The sequence below is a fragment of the Chiloscyllium plagiosum genome, unplaced genomic scaffold (assembly GCF_037043375.1).
Source record: "Chiloscyllium plagiosum isolate Xiang-an unplaced genomic scaffold, Cpla_swu_hap1 HiC_scaffold_2, whole genome shotgun sequence".
Taxonomy (NCBI): Eukaryota; Metazoa; Chordata; class Chondrichthyes; order Orectolobiformes; family Hemiscylliidae; genus Chiloscyllium; species Chiloscyllium plagiosum.
In genome coordinates, this window is record NW_028270140.1 from 144,993,415 (window position 1) to 145,008,317 (window position 14,903).

Consider the following 14,903-nt stretch of genomic DNA (forward strand, 5'->3'; position numbering starts at 1 on the left):
CAATCCCTTTGGGACACTGTCCTTCCTAAACCAGACCCCCAAACCCCCAGTGACAGCTCGACAGTGTGTGCTGAAAGGCGTACAGAGGGACAGACAGGAGATGTGAAAGCCCATCACTCAGCCCCAATGATTAGCAAACACATTACTGCCAGGCTTTTAAATAATATTTTTCGGGTCTCATTTCCCAAAGGATTGGTTGTTATCTCCGTGAGTTTGGAAATATTTCCAAGACATGATTTTTGTTCTCGAAACGGAGAATGCACAAATTTAATTCCACTCCTAGTGCAGTGTGTTTAAACCCTTTTTCTAAAGCCCTGTGTGTAATGTACCTTAATTTGGAAAAGTCGTCTCACTCGGAACTGGGTGAATGAATGTGGGAGTTAGTTCAGCCCTCGGGCAATTTGTCGGTGTGCAGCCGCCTCTGAGAGGTTGCAGGGACGGACCCCAAGCAAAAGCCGGCTGCTTCTTCTGCACCTTTTAATCTGCTGAGTTTACCCCCCCCCCCCCCCCCCCTACACTCGCCCTTGTAGCTGCCTGGGAATCTGGAGCCCTTTTGCCTTGGGTGGGGGGCGGGGTTGTGGTGCTGAGATGGGCCGTATTTCCTCCCCCACCCCCCCAAATCGGAGAGTGAGTAATTCGCGCTGGCGTCATGTCACTGCCTGCGGTTGCTGGTTTGGGATTGGAGCTCCTGTGGATGTGGGGTGGGGAGGAGGCTCTTGTAAAGACTGGGATATTGTTCGAGCTGCAGCACACACTCGCAGCTCACTCCGCACTGGGGTAGGTGGTTGGTGTCTCTCTGCTTCTGTACAGGGCTTCCCCCCCCCCCAGCCTGGATGGTCTGCCCGGCTCAGTACAAGGGGCCGGAGCGCCTCTCCGGAACCATTCGGCCCACCCAATTACTTCTGTCGGCTTTTTCCCAGGAGCTAAACGATTAGTCCCACTGTACTGCCGTTCACAATTCCCCCCCATACTACTTTTAGGCACAGATTATTTTGGACTAAAAAGTAGCTTGCGTTTTGGCTTAATCTGTGCAGCATTTTTTGCTAACGCTGTGCAGCAGAGCTGTTGGTTATATTGTTTATTTAGGAGGGACGTCTTTGTAGATTTTTTTGTTGAGGAAGGATAGATCGTTATGTGCGAGCTTGTTGCAGTAAATTGGGGAGAATAATCATTGTCCTTAATTTGTTTTTGGGGGCCAGGAATTTTAAGTTCTTTAAAATGTGCATTCTGATATATCCCAGCGTTTTTACGTGTCTGTTTGCTTTTTGATAGTTATTTCAAGTTGGAGTGAAAGGGAATGGATGTGACGTGACTGAGCTTGGCTGGATATCAAGTTGTTCATCATTCAGTGGGACCTTTGTTGCGATGAGGCTTCTTTGGAGACCTGACTCAGACTGAAGCTTTGGAATCAGAGCGCAAAACAATGGACGAATCCATTCTGCTGGACCTGCTGGAGTGTCCTGTGTGCTTAGAGCGGCTGGATGCCACTGCCAAAGTGTTGCCATGCCAGCACACCTTCTGCCGGCGGTGCCTGCAGGGCATCTTAAACTCCAGGAGCGAACTGCGCTGCCCAGAGTGCCGAACCCTGGTGGACTGTGGCGTTGACGAACTCCCCACCAACATCTTGCTGGTCCGGCTACTGGACGGTATCAAACACCGGCCGAGGAGACCCGGCGGTGGTGTCAACGGCAATAACAATGTCAATGGCACTGCCAGAGTCCAAAACAACGGAGCCATTACTGTTCCCAACTCTGGCACCACGTTGCGGGATCTTCAGAGCATTCACCGAGTGCAGGCACGTAGCCCCCCAGTCAGGGTAGGTTAACGGTTGGTTTGTGGCTGCACGCCACGTTAATGTGTGTGTGATTAATGCTAAACCTTTGGGGGATGCAGAGTGCTTGCGTGTTGAAACTTTGACCATTCGCTAGTCATTTTGGGACAAGAGTGCATGCTTATAAACCATCGCTCTTTGCATTTTGAGGTGTGACTGGTCAAATAAGCATAAGAAATTAATGAACCTAAAATATAAAAACAGGGAAATGCAATTCGGGCTCCAAGTTTGTTCTGTCATTTAGTAAGATTGCAGACTCGACTGTGATCAAGAAACACTGCTAACGTAGTGTTTGTTCAAAAGCGCATGGCATTAATAATTCCTTTAACTTCATCAAATCCAACCATAATTTATCTGTGCTGCTGCTGCATATGTGCATCGAATGTAGATCTGGCTCTGTGGTTTTGAACAGCTAAACTTTAGGACAGCATGTTCCCAGAGCCTCCTTGCTGCATTGTGGTTTTAAGGTAGGCAGTGCTCTCTTTACGCCGGTTAGTTTGAACTGCAGCTCCACCGTCCAAGGGAACATTTGGGTTTTTGCATGGCAGCACATGCAGTTCTTCTCGAGGTTAACCTTAAAATGAAACAGTCGAGAGAGCTTGACTGGCAGCTTTTAACTCCCAGCCAGTTTAAGATGCAACACATTTTTCAGGAGATGGGCACTCTACCCGCTTCCTTCCAGTCCTATGAAAATTATCTTTGTTGCTGGCATTGCTGCACTCAGCAATCACTGTGCAGACGGGATATGTCCCAACTTACTTGTGACTGGGCAATTTGAGAAATGGATATCTCTCCCATTAAAGTTCCCATATCAGCCATTCTACTAAAAATAGTAAGCAACACCGTTCCCCCATTTGATGCAGTTCATCAGTGGGATGTTGCCACTAATGATTTCCCATTTATTCAGCCCTGAGAAATATCATTCTCAATTCTATGTACTTTGAGTGAAACTGGCTGGCTAATCAACAAAACTGCATCTCATAGATTCAGCAAAGCTTGCTGATCTGCTCAGCTTCCGACTGACTGTTAATTTGTGTGTCTTTTGGCACTAGTGATCAGATGGTTAATAGACTACTGAATCCACTGAGAACCGTGCACTTCAACTCCTGTAAAAACCCAAGGGTGACTTGCAGCTGCTAAGCTGCAATTTGTAAACCATGCAATATTTGAGTACTGTTATACAGTGATGTTTATCTCTGCTACGGTTCATGCACTTCTTACCAGAGTTATGGAGTTCAAGATATGTCAATGAATATTGTAATCAGTATGTGTGATCTAGCCTGAGGGAAGTGACCCAATCTCTTGCGTTTTGAATGCATGTTTCTGTGCCAAGATTTGCAATTTTTGGTCAGATGGATCAACGGCTCTATTCAATTACTGTCCCTGCCTGAGTGGGCCTTCAAATCTCAATAAATGGCTCCATGCTTTATTAAATCTGAAAGAGCTATGGGTTTAGCACCCCTGACCTTGCAGCTAAGACTGGGATTGCCTTATTCCAGAAACACAGTGCCTTACCTTCTATTTCACCAGCTAAATTGATGAATACAGAATTAGCTTGCTTTGTGTGCCTGTCCCAGACTGAACATTGTGTGCAAACAGACTTTGAAAATGCCTTGGGTGTGATTAACATCTCATGTCTTTATCTAGCTCTGATGAAAATATTCCCCTGACATCCAGAGGGAACTAGCATGATAGGCTTATCGCCAGTGGTTGGAAAATGTTCCCTTTTATCCCTTTGGGGAAACGGCATGTGTTGTGGAATCTGTCTGCAAGAATTTATTTAAAACAAGCTGAGAAACTATGACCAATATTTGCATGAGAATGGTTGTTACCTGTTTTACCTGTGCGATCAGATTGGAAGTTAAAAATGATTCATTTCAGGACCGTGATGTGAATGTTTAAAAAACGTGCACAAATATCACTCAAAAGTAATTTTTAGACTGCAGTGTCGACTAGGTGGAAGTTGAGTACTGCAGCAGTGTGTGTTCACAGGTAGTTTCATAGTGTCACCAATGGAAGGTTCAGCACCTGTAGTATAAAAGCCTCAGCACCTTCAGATGGAAGCTGCGTTCCTGCATTTTTTTTATTAGCAAGTTTTGGTCCTCTGATCTCCTGATTGACAGCAATGCCACAGGCAAAAGTAAGCTTTGATGCAAGAATTTCAGTTTAGAGAGAGTTCACGGTTACCCATTGAGAGTCCCCTTTTAGCCTGACTACAGCTGTATTTACATTTCGAAAAGGACAGTGGATGAAGAACCTGTGGACCTCACCATTATTAGTAATGCATACTCGCCGACTGTTTTAACAGCAGTCGAAATCTACCTGTGCTTCTGCCCAGCACCTCACATTTGATCATGCTGCAGGGTAATAGTGTAAATTGGAGAACTTCTCAGTGCACCACTGTCAAAATCCTGGAAACTGACCTGAAGCAGAACTTGGTCAGGCATCTAATTACTAAATGGGAGCAAAACTACAAGAGGCTAGGGATCCAGAAGTGGGTAATTCACCACCTGACTCCCCAAAGCCTGTCCACCATGTGTAATCAAATATTCCCTAATTGCCTGGATGGGTGCAGCTCCAATAACAGTCAAGAAACCTGACGGACAAAGCAGCCCGCTTGATTGGCACTGAATTCACATTCACTGTTTTCACTGCTGAAGCTCAGTAGCAGCAGCATGAGCCATCTACACGATGCACTGCAGAAATTCACCAAAGCTTTTTAGATAGCACTTTCCAAACCTACCACCACTACCATCCAGGATAGAGCTGGAATCCTCTCCCTAATCTGGTTGCAGGTGTACAGTAAACCACATCGATTGCAGCAGTTCATGATGGCACTCACTGCACCACCTCAAGGGTAAACGGGGATGTGCAAGAAACACTGGCCCAGCCAATGCAACTCGTGTGAATAAAGCAAAAAAAAAACCTGCGTGAAAATATAAAATTCCTTTTCAGATTTTACTGGAAAGGTAGCAGTGTTCTCCCTTGGAAAAACAGAGGACCAGGTAGAACAGAATTCACTCCAGCAAATTCTTTCTCAATCTCAGATTGGGCTCTCGCAATCAGTGAGATGCCTGAACCTGTCCAAATAGCTCCACCAATCATTCAAAATGCCCTGTGGAACTCTGGATTCAAATAAGAAGACCCATGTGATGCATTGAAAGACAGTTGTACCAGTTTAGCCTTAAACCAAAATCCCTGCCCTCTGGTCTAGACCATTTTCTCAATGTCTTTTTAAAGACTGGGTATCGAATGCAGAGGTCAAACAAACTTATACCACCATTAGTGGCAGCTTTTGCAGGTGTGTTGACTGGTCACATCCTGAATTTATGTGCTGTGAATAAGCTGGTACGTTTGGAGAAATGAAGTTAAAGAGTCATAGAGATGTACAGCATTGAAACAGACCCTTCGGTCCAACCTGTCCATGCCGACCAGATATCCCAACCCAATCTAGTCCCACCTGCCAGCACCCGGCCCATATCCCTCCAAACCCTTCCTATTCATATACCCATCCAAATGCCTCTTAAATGTTGCAATTGTACCAGCCTCCACCACTTCCTCTGGCAGCTCATTCTATACACCTACCACCTTCTGTGTGAAAAAGTTGCCTCGTAGGTCTCTTTTATACCTTTTCCCCCCTCACCCTAAACCTATGTCCTCTAGTTCTGGACTCCCGACCCCAGTGAAAAGACATTGCCTATTTATCCTATCCATGCCCCTCATAATTTTGTACACCTCTACATAAGGTCACCCCTCAGCCTCCGACGCTCCAGGAGAAACAGCCCCAGCCTGTTCAGTCTCTCCCTATAGCTCAGATCGTCCAATCTAAAGTTCTTGCTTTTGTTACCAAGGTTTCCAAACGTGTTGAGTGTTTGAGATACTGTACCAACATATCAGTTAAGGAGCAATGCAGGACATAATCCATTACAAGATATATTCACATTTTAGACACCTTTGCTACAATGACTTGCATTTCTAAAGCACCGTGAAAGAAGCAAAATGTCTCGGAGTGCTTACAGGAGCAATCATTAAATAAAATTTCATGAAATCACATTAAATCACATGCAAGGTTAGGATAGGTGACCAAACGCTTGGACAAAGAGAGCATCTTGTAATGGAGAGAGGTAAAAGATGGAGAGATTTAGGAGGAATTAAAGTCAAAGAGCTGATGGCATGCTCACCAGTGGTTGAGCAGTACAAATGGGGGTGTTCAATTGAAGTATTGGAGTCCACAGATATCTGGGGGTTCTGGTGTTGGAGAATGGGTGAGGTGAGATCATGGAGGTGTTTGGCTAGAAGGATGGGAATTTTATGACTGGCATCCCAAAGTAAGTCAGTACACTTGGACAATATGTTCAGAGAACATAGCAGAATTTAGCACAATAGTGTTTTGGATGAGTTAACATTTGATTGGAGAGCATTGAAATAGACAAAACTAGAGATAATGTTTTTTTTTATTTATTGTAGTCGCATGTACTTAAGTACAGTGAAAAGTTTTGTTTTGACAGCATATCATAGTAAACTAGGACATAGATCATAGGGTGTTTAGAGTGAGGCATACACGGTACAACTGCACAGGAGGTGTACAAAACAAGGTTGACATTAGCAAAATCAACATTATTTGTAGTTAGTGTCCATTCAGCAGTCTAGTAATGGCAGGGAAGAAATTCAGTGGCATGTGAGCTGGGACAGAGTCACACAAATAATATTAGAGGTGAAAGTAGACAGATTTGGTGATCTTGAATGTTCTTAAATATTTTTCAAGTCTGAATATTTAGAGTCCCTTTTGATATATATTCTTTAATTTAGGGAGATTGTAGTGGTACATGTCTGAGCATATTGTTTATATGAGCGAGTGGCAGAGGCATTTCAGCAGAAGCTCCTCATTGTCTTCACCTGATCAATACTATATCGGTATGCATGATCCCCAAAGATCCCTACCCTTCACAAGAACAGGTGGCAAATACAGAGTGTCTGTCATAGTGGATTATGCCCGATCAGAAATTGAAACAATAGAAAGGGCACTTGCCTCCCCCACACACACGACACTCATTCTTTCTCGACATTCTTTATAGATTAGCAGATTTCACGTTAATGTCAACCTTTAATTTGTCTGGCCATTTTCTCTAACGTAATTAAACACTGTGTGGAGTGAAATCCATGGTTGCATTTTAAAAATAGCAGTTCCACCTTCAAACACTCCCAAGCAAAATATTCCAGCAACTAATATTCCGAGGTATTTGAGCACTACTGGCTTTGAAACTGAAATCCACATGTTTGGGTACTGCAAATGTTTTCATGTTACTGGATGGCAGTGATTTCTGAAGCTACTCCGAAACAGTAAAGCTATTTGCATACTTCTGCGGTTAGGATCCTGACTGTATGCATTGTACAAAAGGTTTATGAAGAAAAACCGTTCAGGCAAGTGTACAGCTACTTCAAGAATCATAATATAGTTGGTGTAAATAAATTTACTATCAATAGTACATGTTTCTATTGATGTGCAAGGCACAGTCTGGCTATTTATTGCAAAAACAATGGAAGTGGAAATCTTGAGTTGTGTAAATAACTTTGCAGGGGAATGGTGAAGAACCACACCATTGCTGAACCATGTTTTTGAAGTGTATGGAATTTAACGCTTCTCAAGTTTAGTTCCTGGAAGGATGTTGTTTTGGCTTTGTCTCTGACGGTAGATCCTTGATGCTGGAACCTACATCGATAGATCTGTTATGTGTTCCATTCGCTCAGATTGTTTGTTTGAGAAACATCTTCACTGGACAGGATAAATAATAGGCAGATGCACCTGAAACCTGCTCAGCCATGAAGGAACTAGTAAGGCAAACACTTCACTATGGAGTTCCAGCACCCCACTCTTGACTCTGACCTCCAGTATCTGCAGTTCTCCGTCTTGCACTCCAACATCGCAGTGGCAGCTGAGTATTGGTGTTGACCTTTTTTAGCAGAAAAAATCTATTGTCAAAATAGATTAAATGGAATAAGCTCTTGAACCTGTGGTTGCAGTAATTATTAGGTTGTCATGAGGCTACCAGTCAATATTGCCGTTCCTGCTCTGAGGGAAATAATGATTCAGTTGCTTACTGCAAATACTAATGTAAAGGAGGAAGTGTTCTTCTCAGACTCTAATCAGATTTATTTCCTGTTTCCTACTTCTTTATAACACTGGAGATAATGGCAGCACTTAAAAATAACAATGCCTCCGGGCTTTGCATTAATGGCAACTTTTGTGTTTTTCACAGGAGACTGTATTGTTGCTTCTCTTATGCCTGTCTACGATGTGTTGCAGCACTGCATCCTCTGTTCCTTTAATTTGCAGTCTGTGCAACTTCAGTTGACGTTCTAATCATGCCATTAATGTGATAAAATGTCCCATAAGACTTGACAGCTGAACTTGGTTTCACTCAGCCACTTGAAATAAAAAAAAACTTGGTCAAAGACTTGGTTTTTAAGGAGTGCCAGAAGAAAGGAGGGAGAGGCAAAGTGAATTCCAGAGCTTGGGGGCTGCCACTCGTATAGTGATTAAAATTAGGCATGTGCAAGACGTCAGAGTTGGAAAGGTGCAGATTCTTGGAGACGGTAGAGCTGGAGTTGTGACAGAAATAAGAAAAGGCAAGACCATGGGGGATTTGAAAATAAGGATCAGAATTTCAAAGTTGTAGCATTGGCAGAGTGGAAATGAACTTAATTCAATGAGCATGCTCCCCTTTGGCCATCAGCCTCCTATTGATCAGTGCCAACCTCGCTGAAACAATTAGTTTTTGTAACGCCTGACCACCTACCCAACAAAAAGACAATTTTGGCCTTTTGAACCCTGTGTTGGCATTGAGAATAAGCTATCCAATCTACTTCACTGCTGTTGTTAAATTTCTCAGAAAAGTTTTCCTTTTCAAATTTTTATCCCGTTTTCCTTTGAAATTATTAATTGAATTTGCTTCCAGCACCTCTTTAGGCACTCCATTCCAGAATGTGCTGCTTTAAATTTAAAAAAATCTTGTTTCTCCCCCACCCCCCTGGGTTTACTACCATTATCTTAATTTTGCTGCTACTTTGCTTCTTGGATATGTTTGATTTTAAAACATAGGCAGTATACGGTGATATTTAGTCATATGTAGAACCTTTTTATAGATTCAAGGAATACTGTAGCAGTGCAAAAAAAATATTGTCTTGGCTTTCCTTACAAAGACTGCAGATAACTTTTGGACCTCTCGATTTAATGCTGGAGTAACTCTTTGCGCACACATTTATAGAGATGATCAATTAAAGTAAGTCACATCATTATTTAGCACCTGAATTCTTGGCTTTGAATGGTCACAGGCAATATTCACTCCATCAATTTAGGCACTTGCTTTTTCTTTTGCTCACCTATCTGTCTCGTTCTTCCCTAAAATATAAAAGGTCCATTTTTATAGAAACTGGGATGAGCCATTTAAAACAAATCCCTTTGGATTTCATCCTGATGGGATTCACAATACCAGATTGTAAAAGGGGTGAGTGCATAGATTTGAAGTGGTTTGCAAAAAGAAGCAAGGGTGTTATGAGACAATATTTCTTAACACACTGTGCTTATGTTGTGGGATGCTGTGCCTGGAAGGTTCAATTGAAGCATTCGTAGAATCCCTACAGTGTGGAAACAGGCCCTTCAACCCACACACAAGTCCACGCTAATCTTCCGAAGAGTAACCAACCCAGACCCAGTCTCCTACCCCATTACTGTACACTTACCACTGACTAATGCACGCATCCCTAAACACTATGGGGCAATTTAGCTTGGCCACTCCACCTTAACCTGCACATCTCCGGACTGTGGGAGGAAACCGGAGCACTTGGAGGAAACCCATGCAGACACAGGGAGAATGTGCAAACTCCACACCGATAGTCACCCGAGGCTGGAATCGTACCAGGGTCCCTGACGCTGTGAGGCTGCGGTGCTAACCACTGAGCCACCGTGCAGCCCCTGAGCCGCTGAGAGGTTGGGCTGGGGGTGGGACCGTTGCAGTCCAGCAGAAAACAAAACAAACCCACCGACTCTCCCACCGTCAGAAAAGGGAGGAGGTTCAGTCCTGGGGGTGATCCACAGCAGTGTCACCGGCAGAATCTGACTGTTGGGAGCACTGGTGCCCCCGCTGGTGCTTCTGCAAATTGCGGGACAATGTGAACCTCCGCCCACACTGAGGGCAGGTGAATGGCCTTTCACCAGTGTGGACTATCCAGTGGACCAGCAGTTAGGAGGCTTGGGTAAATCCTTCCTGCACTCTGGCAGGGGAAGGGCCTCTCCCCCATGTGGACTCATTGGTGCGTCTGGAGGTGGAAGGAGCGGGTGAAGCCCACCCCACACTCTGAGCAGGCGAGCGGCTTCTTCCTGGTATAGACTCGCTGGTGAGTCAGCAGGGCGGAGGAATAGCTGAAGGGCTTCTCGCCTGTGTGGACCCACTGGTGGGCGCCGCGAATGGGAGGAGTGGATGAAGCCCTTCCTGCACTCGGGACAGCTGAACGGCCTCTTCCCCAGTGTGGACCCACCGGTGGGCCAGCAGGTTGGAGGCCTGGGTAAAGCCCTTCCTGCATTCGGGGCAAGAGATTAGCCTCTCCCTGGTGTGACTGCGCCGATGAGTCTCCAGGGCACATGGGACACTGAAGTCTTTCCCGCAGTCACCACACTCCCACATTTTCTTCCTGGGGTGGGATTTCTCCGATTTCTCCATGACCGAAGCTTCAGCAGCACACAAACTGGTGTAAAGCAGCTCCCTGCTGTGAATTCCTCTTTCCAGACAGTATAACTGTTTCAGGCTCCACACTGCAATAATAGGGTATCTTATCCAGTCCCACTGCTGCTGGAAATGTACGTAAACAGGAACCAAAGAGCTTTGCTCTTTTCAACAGAATCTAAAAGTAACGTGCAAGAGTGTAGATTAGGTTCCCTACAATGCAGAAACAGGCCCTTCGGCCCAACAAGTCCACACCAACCCTCGGAAGAGTTACCCACCCAGACCCATTCCCCTATCACTATGGGCAATTTAACTTGGGCCAATCCATCTAACCTGTGGATTCTGGGAGGAAACCAGAGCACCCGGAGGAAACCCACGCAGACACGGGGAGAATGTGCAGACTCCATGCACACAGTCACCCAAGGCTGGAATTGAACCCAGGTCCCTGGCACTGTGAGGCTGCAGTGTTAATCACTGAGCCACCGTGCCGATCTGTAGTGCTTAATCACGCTGGTTGGAGGCATAATAGGTGAATGGTCTCCTCCTACACAGTCACATTTTGGAGATTTTACGAATTCAGCATTCCTCGAAAGGGTTTGTATTGAAGCTGGTTTTTATTCAAATCCTCAAGTATAAACACAAGTATAAATGTGTTGCTGTTAACAAGAGGCAGAAACAGAATTGGTCAAGGATTTTCTTCCTGGTATTGCAGAACTTCCTGTGGTGTTTAAACACCTCAACAAAATCCCATTGCTGAAGCAGTTGGTGACACAGTAGTAAGCTGAGGATAAATTGTCTCTTTAATTGTGTGGTGTGAATGGACTGCCCATTTGTTTCTGTGTTTGGCTGCTGCAGTAACCTTCCATTCTGCAGGTTTTCATTGGCGGTTCATTTGCTTTGTAAGTGCTTGCGTGAGAGTCCTATATTCGTTCATAGAAATCCTTAAATGTAGGCCATCCCCAAAGAGCTGCTTTGACATGCAGTCAGACAAATTTAACACCTGAATGTCCAAAAACTTGGACACAGCAAAGTTATAAAGGGAGAGCACAAGGTGAAGTACCATAGTAGTTTAAGGATAGAATTTCAGTTTTAGCATCTTAGAAGTTGAATGCAGGGATGCTATTGGTATGACAGAATAAGTCTCTTGGTAACCTGACCTGATTTTGTTGATTTATTCAGACGGTGTGTATTTGTGGGCTGGGCCGTCATTTCTTGTCCGACCCTAATTACCCCTGAGAAGGTGGTGCTTAGCAGCTCAGCATCAGGTGTTGTCAGCTAATGCTACTGTGAAGCACCTAGAAATACTTTTATACCAGCAAGTTAAGGCTGATAAGGTTCAGAATTTAGTTTCCTGTTCTGCATTGAGACTTTTCATTCATGGATTGAGGCAGTCATGCTATATTGAATGGTTTATCTGGAAATCAATTGTCCTCGAGAGCCAGCTATTCTACCTGTCCAATACTCTTCCATTGACTCAAACGTCATCAAATTGGGATTGCTTCACCAGATGTATCTACCAACACAAGTTAGGTCATTTACTCTAAACAGTGAAGATTTTGAGGAAACAGTCCAAATCTCTTACAAATTAAACATGGCACAGTTTAAGATGTGAACTGTACTAAACCATTTTGAGGTCATCTTGATTGGTTTGTCTGTGAACTTTTGTTGCCTGTCTATCTGCAGAAATGAGGTTTTTAGTGGTGTGCCAAAATGCTCTTCAGACCTTTAGGAATCCATATGCATCTGGCAGTTATTAATTTTTCCGTCACTGTTGTATAATTTTGAGTTTGAGAAAATCTGACCAAAATGGCATTTGTGCAATATTTACAGATATTTTAACTTAAATTGTTCTAGTTTGGTGAAACGTGTATTGAGAGTTGAGTGAATTGGATAGCAGCCATATGTATTATTTAATTCCAACCCTCCTTCATATCAAGTGGAACAGTTTGTACAGAAAGGGAATGCTGTTGTTTTTGGCAATTAAACTATACTTTTGAAATTTAGTACAGTGTTTAATTAGCTGTTAAAACTTGAGGTGGGTGGTTCGGTTTAACATTCATCCCAAAAGGGATGAGAATAGTTATTCAATTTATCTTTTTATATTAACAAATAAAGTTGTGTAGCTTGAGATCACAGCTCTTTTATTTCTTCATTCTGGACAGTGGGTTAAGTGGATAAAGGTTGTCTGCAAAGATCCAATAGGATTGAGTCACAAACTTTCGATTTCCTCAGCAAAGCTATTTGGAGCCAACAGCCCATTCTCGTGGTTTCTGTTTAACAGCATGAAAGGCATTGTTTGTCTATTTGTAGTCATACTACACCTCAACCACACCTCAATCACATAAGGTTTGAAAGAAATATGGACAATGAGCTACAGCTATTGATATAAGTACCTGTATTTACAAATGGGTGGTTTTCAATGATACAGACGTTCCAGCCTCCTTGGTTTGACATAAAGTCTCTGGGACGAAACAACATTTGAAACACTGGATAAAAGCAAATTACTGTGGATGCTGGAATCTGAAACCAAAAGAGAAAATGCTGGAAAATCTCAGCAGGTCTGGCAGCATCTGTAAGCAGAGAAAAGAGCTGACATTTCGAGTCTAACTGACCCTTTGTCAAAGCTTTGACAAAGGATCAGTTAGACTCGAAACGTCAGCTCTTTTCTCTCCTTACAGATGCTGCCAGACCTGCTGAGATTTTCCAGCATTTTCTCTTTTGGTAACATTTGAAACAGGACTGAAAGGCAATGTCCATGTCTTCAAAATTCAATCCTAGCATAATGGTTGGTTGTAACAGATGTGCTCCATCTGGATAGTTAACTGTTGTAGGATGATAAGCATTGTAGCTTTGCTTCAATAGATTGTCAAAATGCTGCACATAAATTTCCTTAAAATTTTCTATTTCTTTCTACCTCTCTCTGCTCCTTATTCTTTGACACAGTTTTGTTCACCTGCCTTATTATCTCTGCCTTTGGCTCAATATCAAATTTTGATGGTAAATCTTCCTGTGAAATACCTAACTGTATTTAAGATGCCATGTGGATGCAGGTCCTTGACGACAATTCAGTAAATGTACAGAAACTAGTTAATTGTCTGCATCAAGACTCATTAATAATAAGTGGTTTACTGTACATGAGAACATGCACGAGATGGGGTTATGATTGAAAAATTACTGGAGAAGTGTAAATAGTTGGGTTTACTTGATTAGAACAGGCCTCACTTTCTGCTTGATTAGAACAACATCAAGAGTGACCAGTTTGATGGCCAATGCTTCAAGCCAGGCTAGCCGTGGGATATCCTCGACAGTACCAAATTGACAAGCCCACCTGTCCTGTCATGGTCCCTGCTTGTTATATACATGGTGGAGGTTCAGTGAAAGAAAAAATTTCATTCCTAGTGCATGTCTTCAGGACTTCCTAAAGTGCTTTACAATAAATGAGGTACTTTTTTTAGGTATTGCAACTATTGTAATGTGGAGAACACAGCAGCCAATTTAGACACAGTGGCCTTGCAAGCAGAAGATGTTAAGGATTGGTTGATCTTCTGAAGATACTGGTTTATGGACTTAAAAGAAAGTCCAAAAACTTCCTTGCACCTTTTTGAAAGAATGCTGTGTGGTGTTTCTCATGGCCATCCGTTAAGGCATTTGGGATCTTGGCTCGGTGTTTAAGATGAAGCTTTCGATAGTGGAGGTCTCACTTGGTACTGTTTGAAACACATCTTAATACACTCAAGTCTCTGGAATCCATAACCTTAAGACTTGCAGGTAAGAGTGTAGCCCACTGAACAACAGCTGACATACGGTAAGCACAACTCTTGGTTAGCTTGTGGCTCAGGTTCGGCAACACTGATTTCTTTTTGAGGTTTGCTGCACAGTTTTACCCTTCACAAATGCAGGATTGTTTACTTCAGTTACTGAAAAGAAAATGTACTGAGCAAAAAAAAACTGCCATAAACGTGAAGAAATGTTTGAAACACTGAATATTCCCCGTTATCCGGAAACCTTTCGTAAGCTGAAAATGGCATAGAGTAAAGATGCATGATTTATATGGGATAAATTTTGCTATTTTTCATAAAAGCAAAAATTTTCTTCGGATTCATGAAAACAGGTACTAATGTAGCTCTTGCGTAATAATGAAGTGGTGTAAAGCGAACATTCAAAAAGCAGGGTATACGTGTTTGCTCACACATACGTGAGCTCGATAAGATGGAATGCAGGTATTTGACTTTTCTCCCCAACTTGAGCTACCAGCATGCCCAAACAAAATAGGTAACATTTAAAAGTTCAATTTAAAACACCTGGACAATTGAATATCATATTGCAGGCACTGATACCTTGAACATTCTCCT

General features: G+C 43.2%; 1 protein-coding gene across 3 annotated transcripts in view; it reads left to right on the plus strand.

Annotated features, from left to right (window-relative positions):
- Positions 1 to 14,903, plus strand: part of sh3rf1 (SH3 domain containing ring finger 1) — a 166,164-nt gene that overhangs the window by 130 nt on the left and 151,131 nt on the right. The window contains exons 1-2 of one of the 3 annotated variants that reach the window (XM_043703578.2): positions 738 to 777; positions 1,273 to 1,816. In XM_043703578.2, the coding sequence (XP_043559513.2) occupies positions 1,424 to 1,816 (393 nt within the window). In that variant the 5' untranslated portion in view covers positions 738 to 777; positions 1,273 to 1,423. Of the gene's footprint in view, positions 1 to 737; positions 778 to 1,272; positions 1,817 to 14,903 lie in introns of those variants that run through there. The other 2 variants (XM_043703596.2, XM_043703587.2) reach the window with 2 other exon arrangements.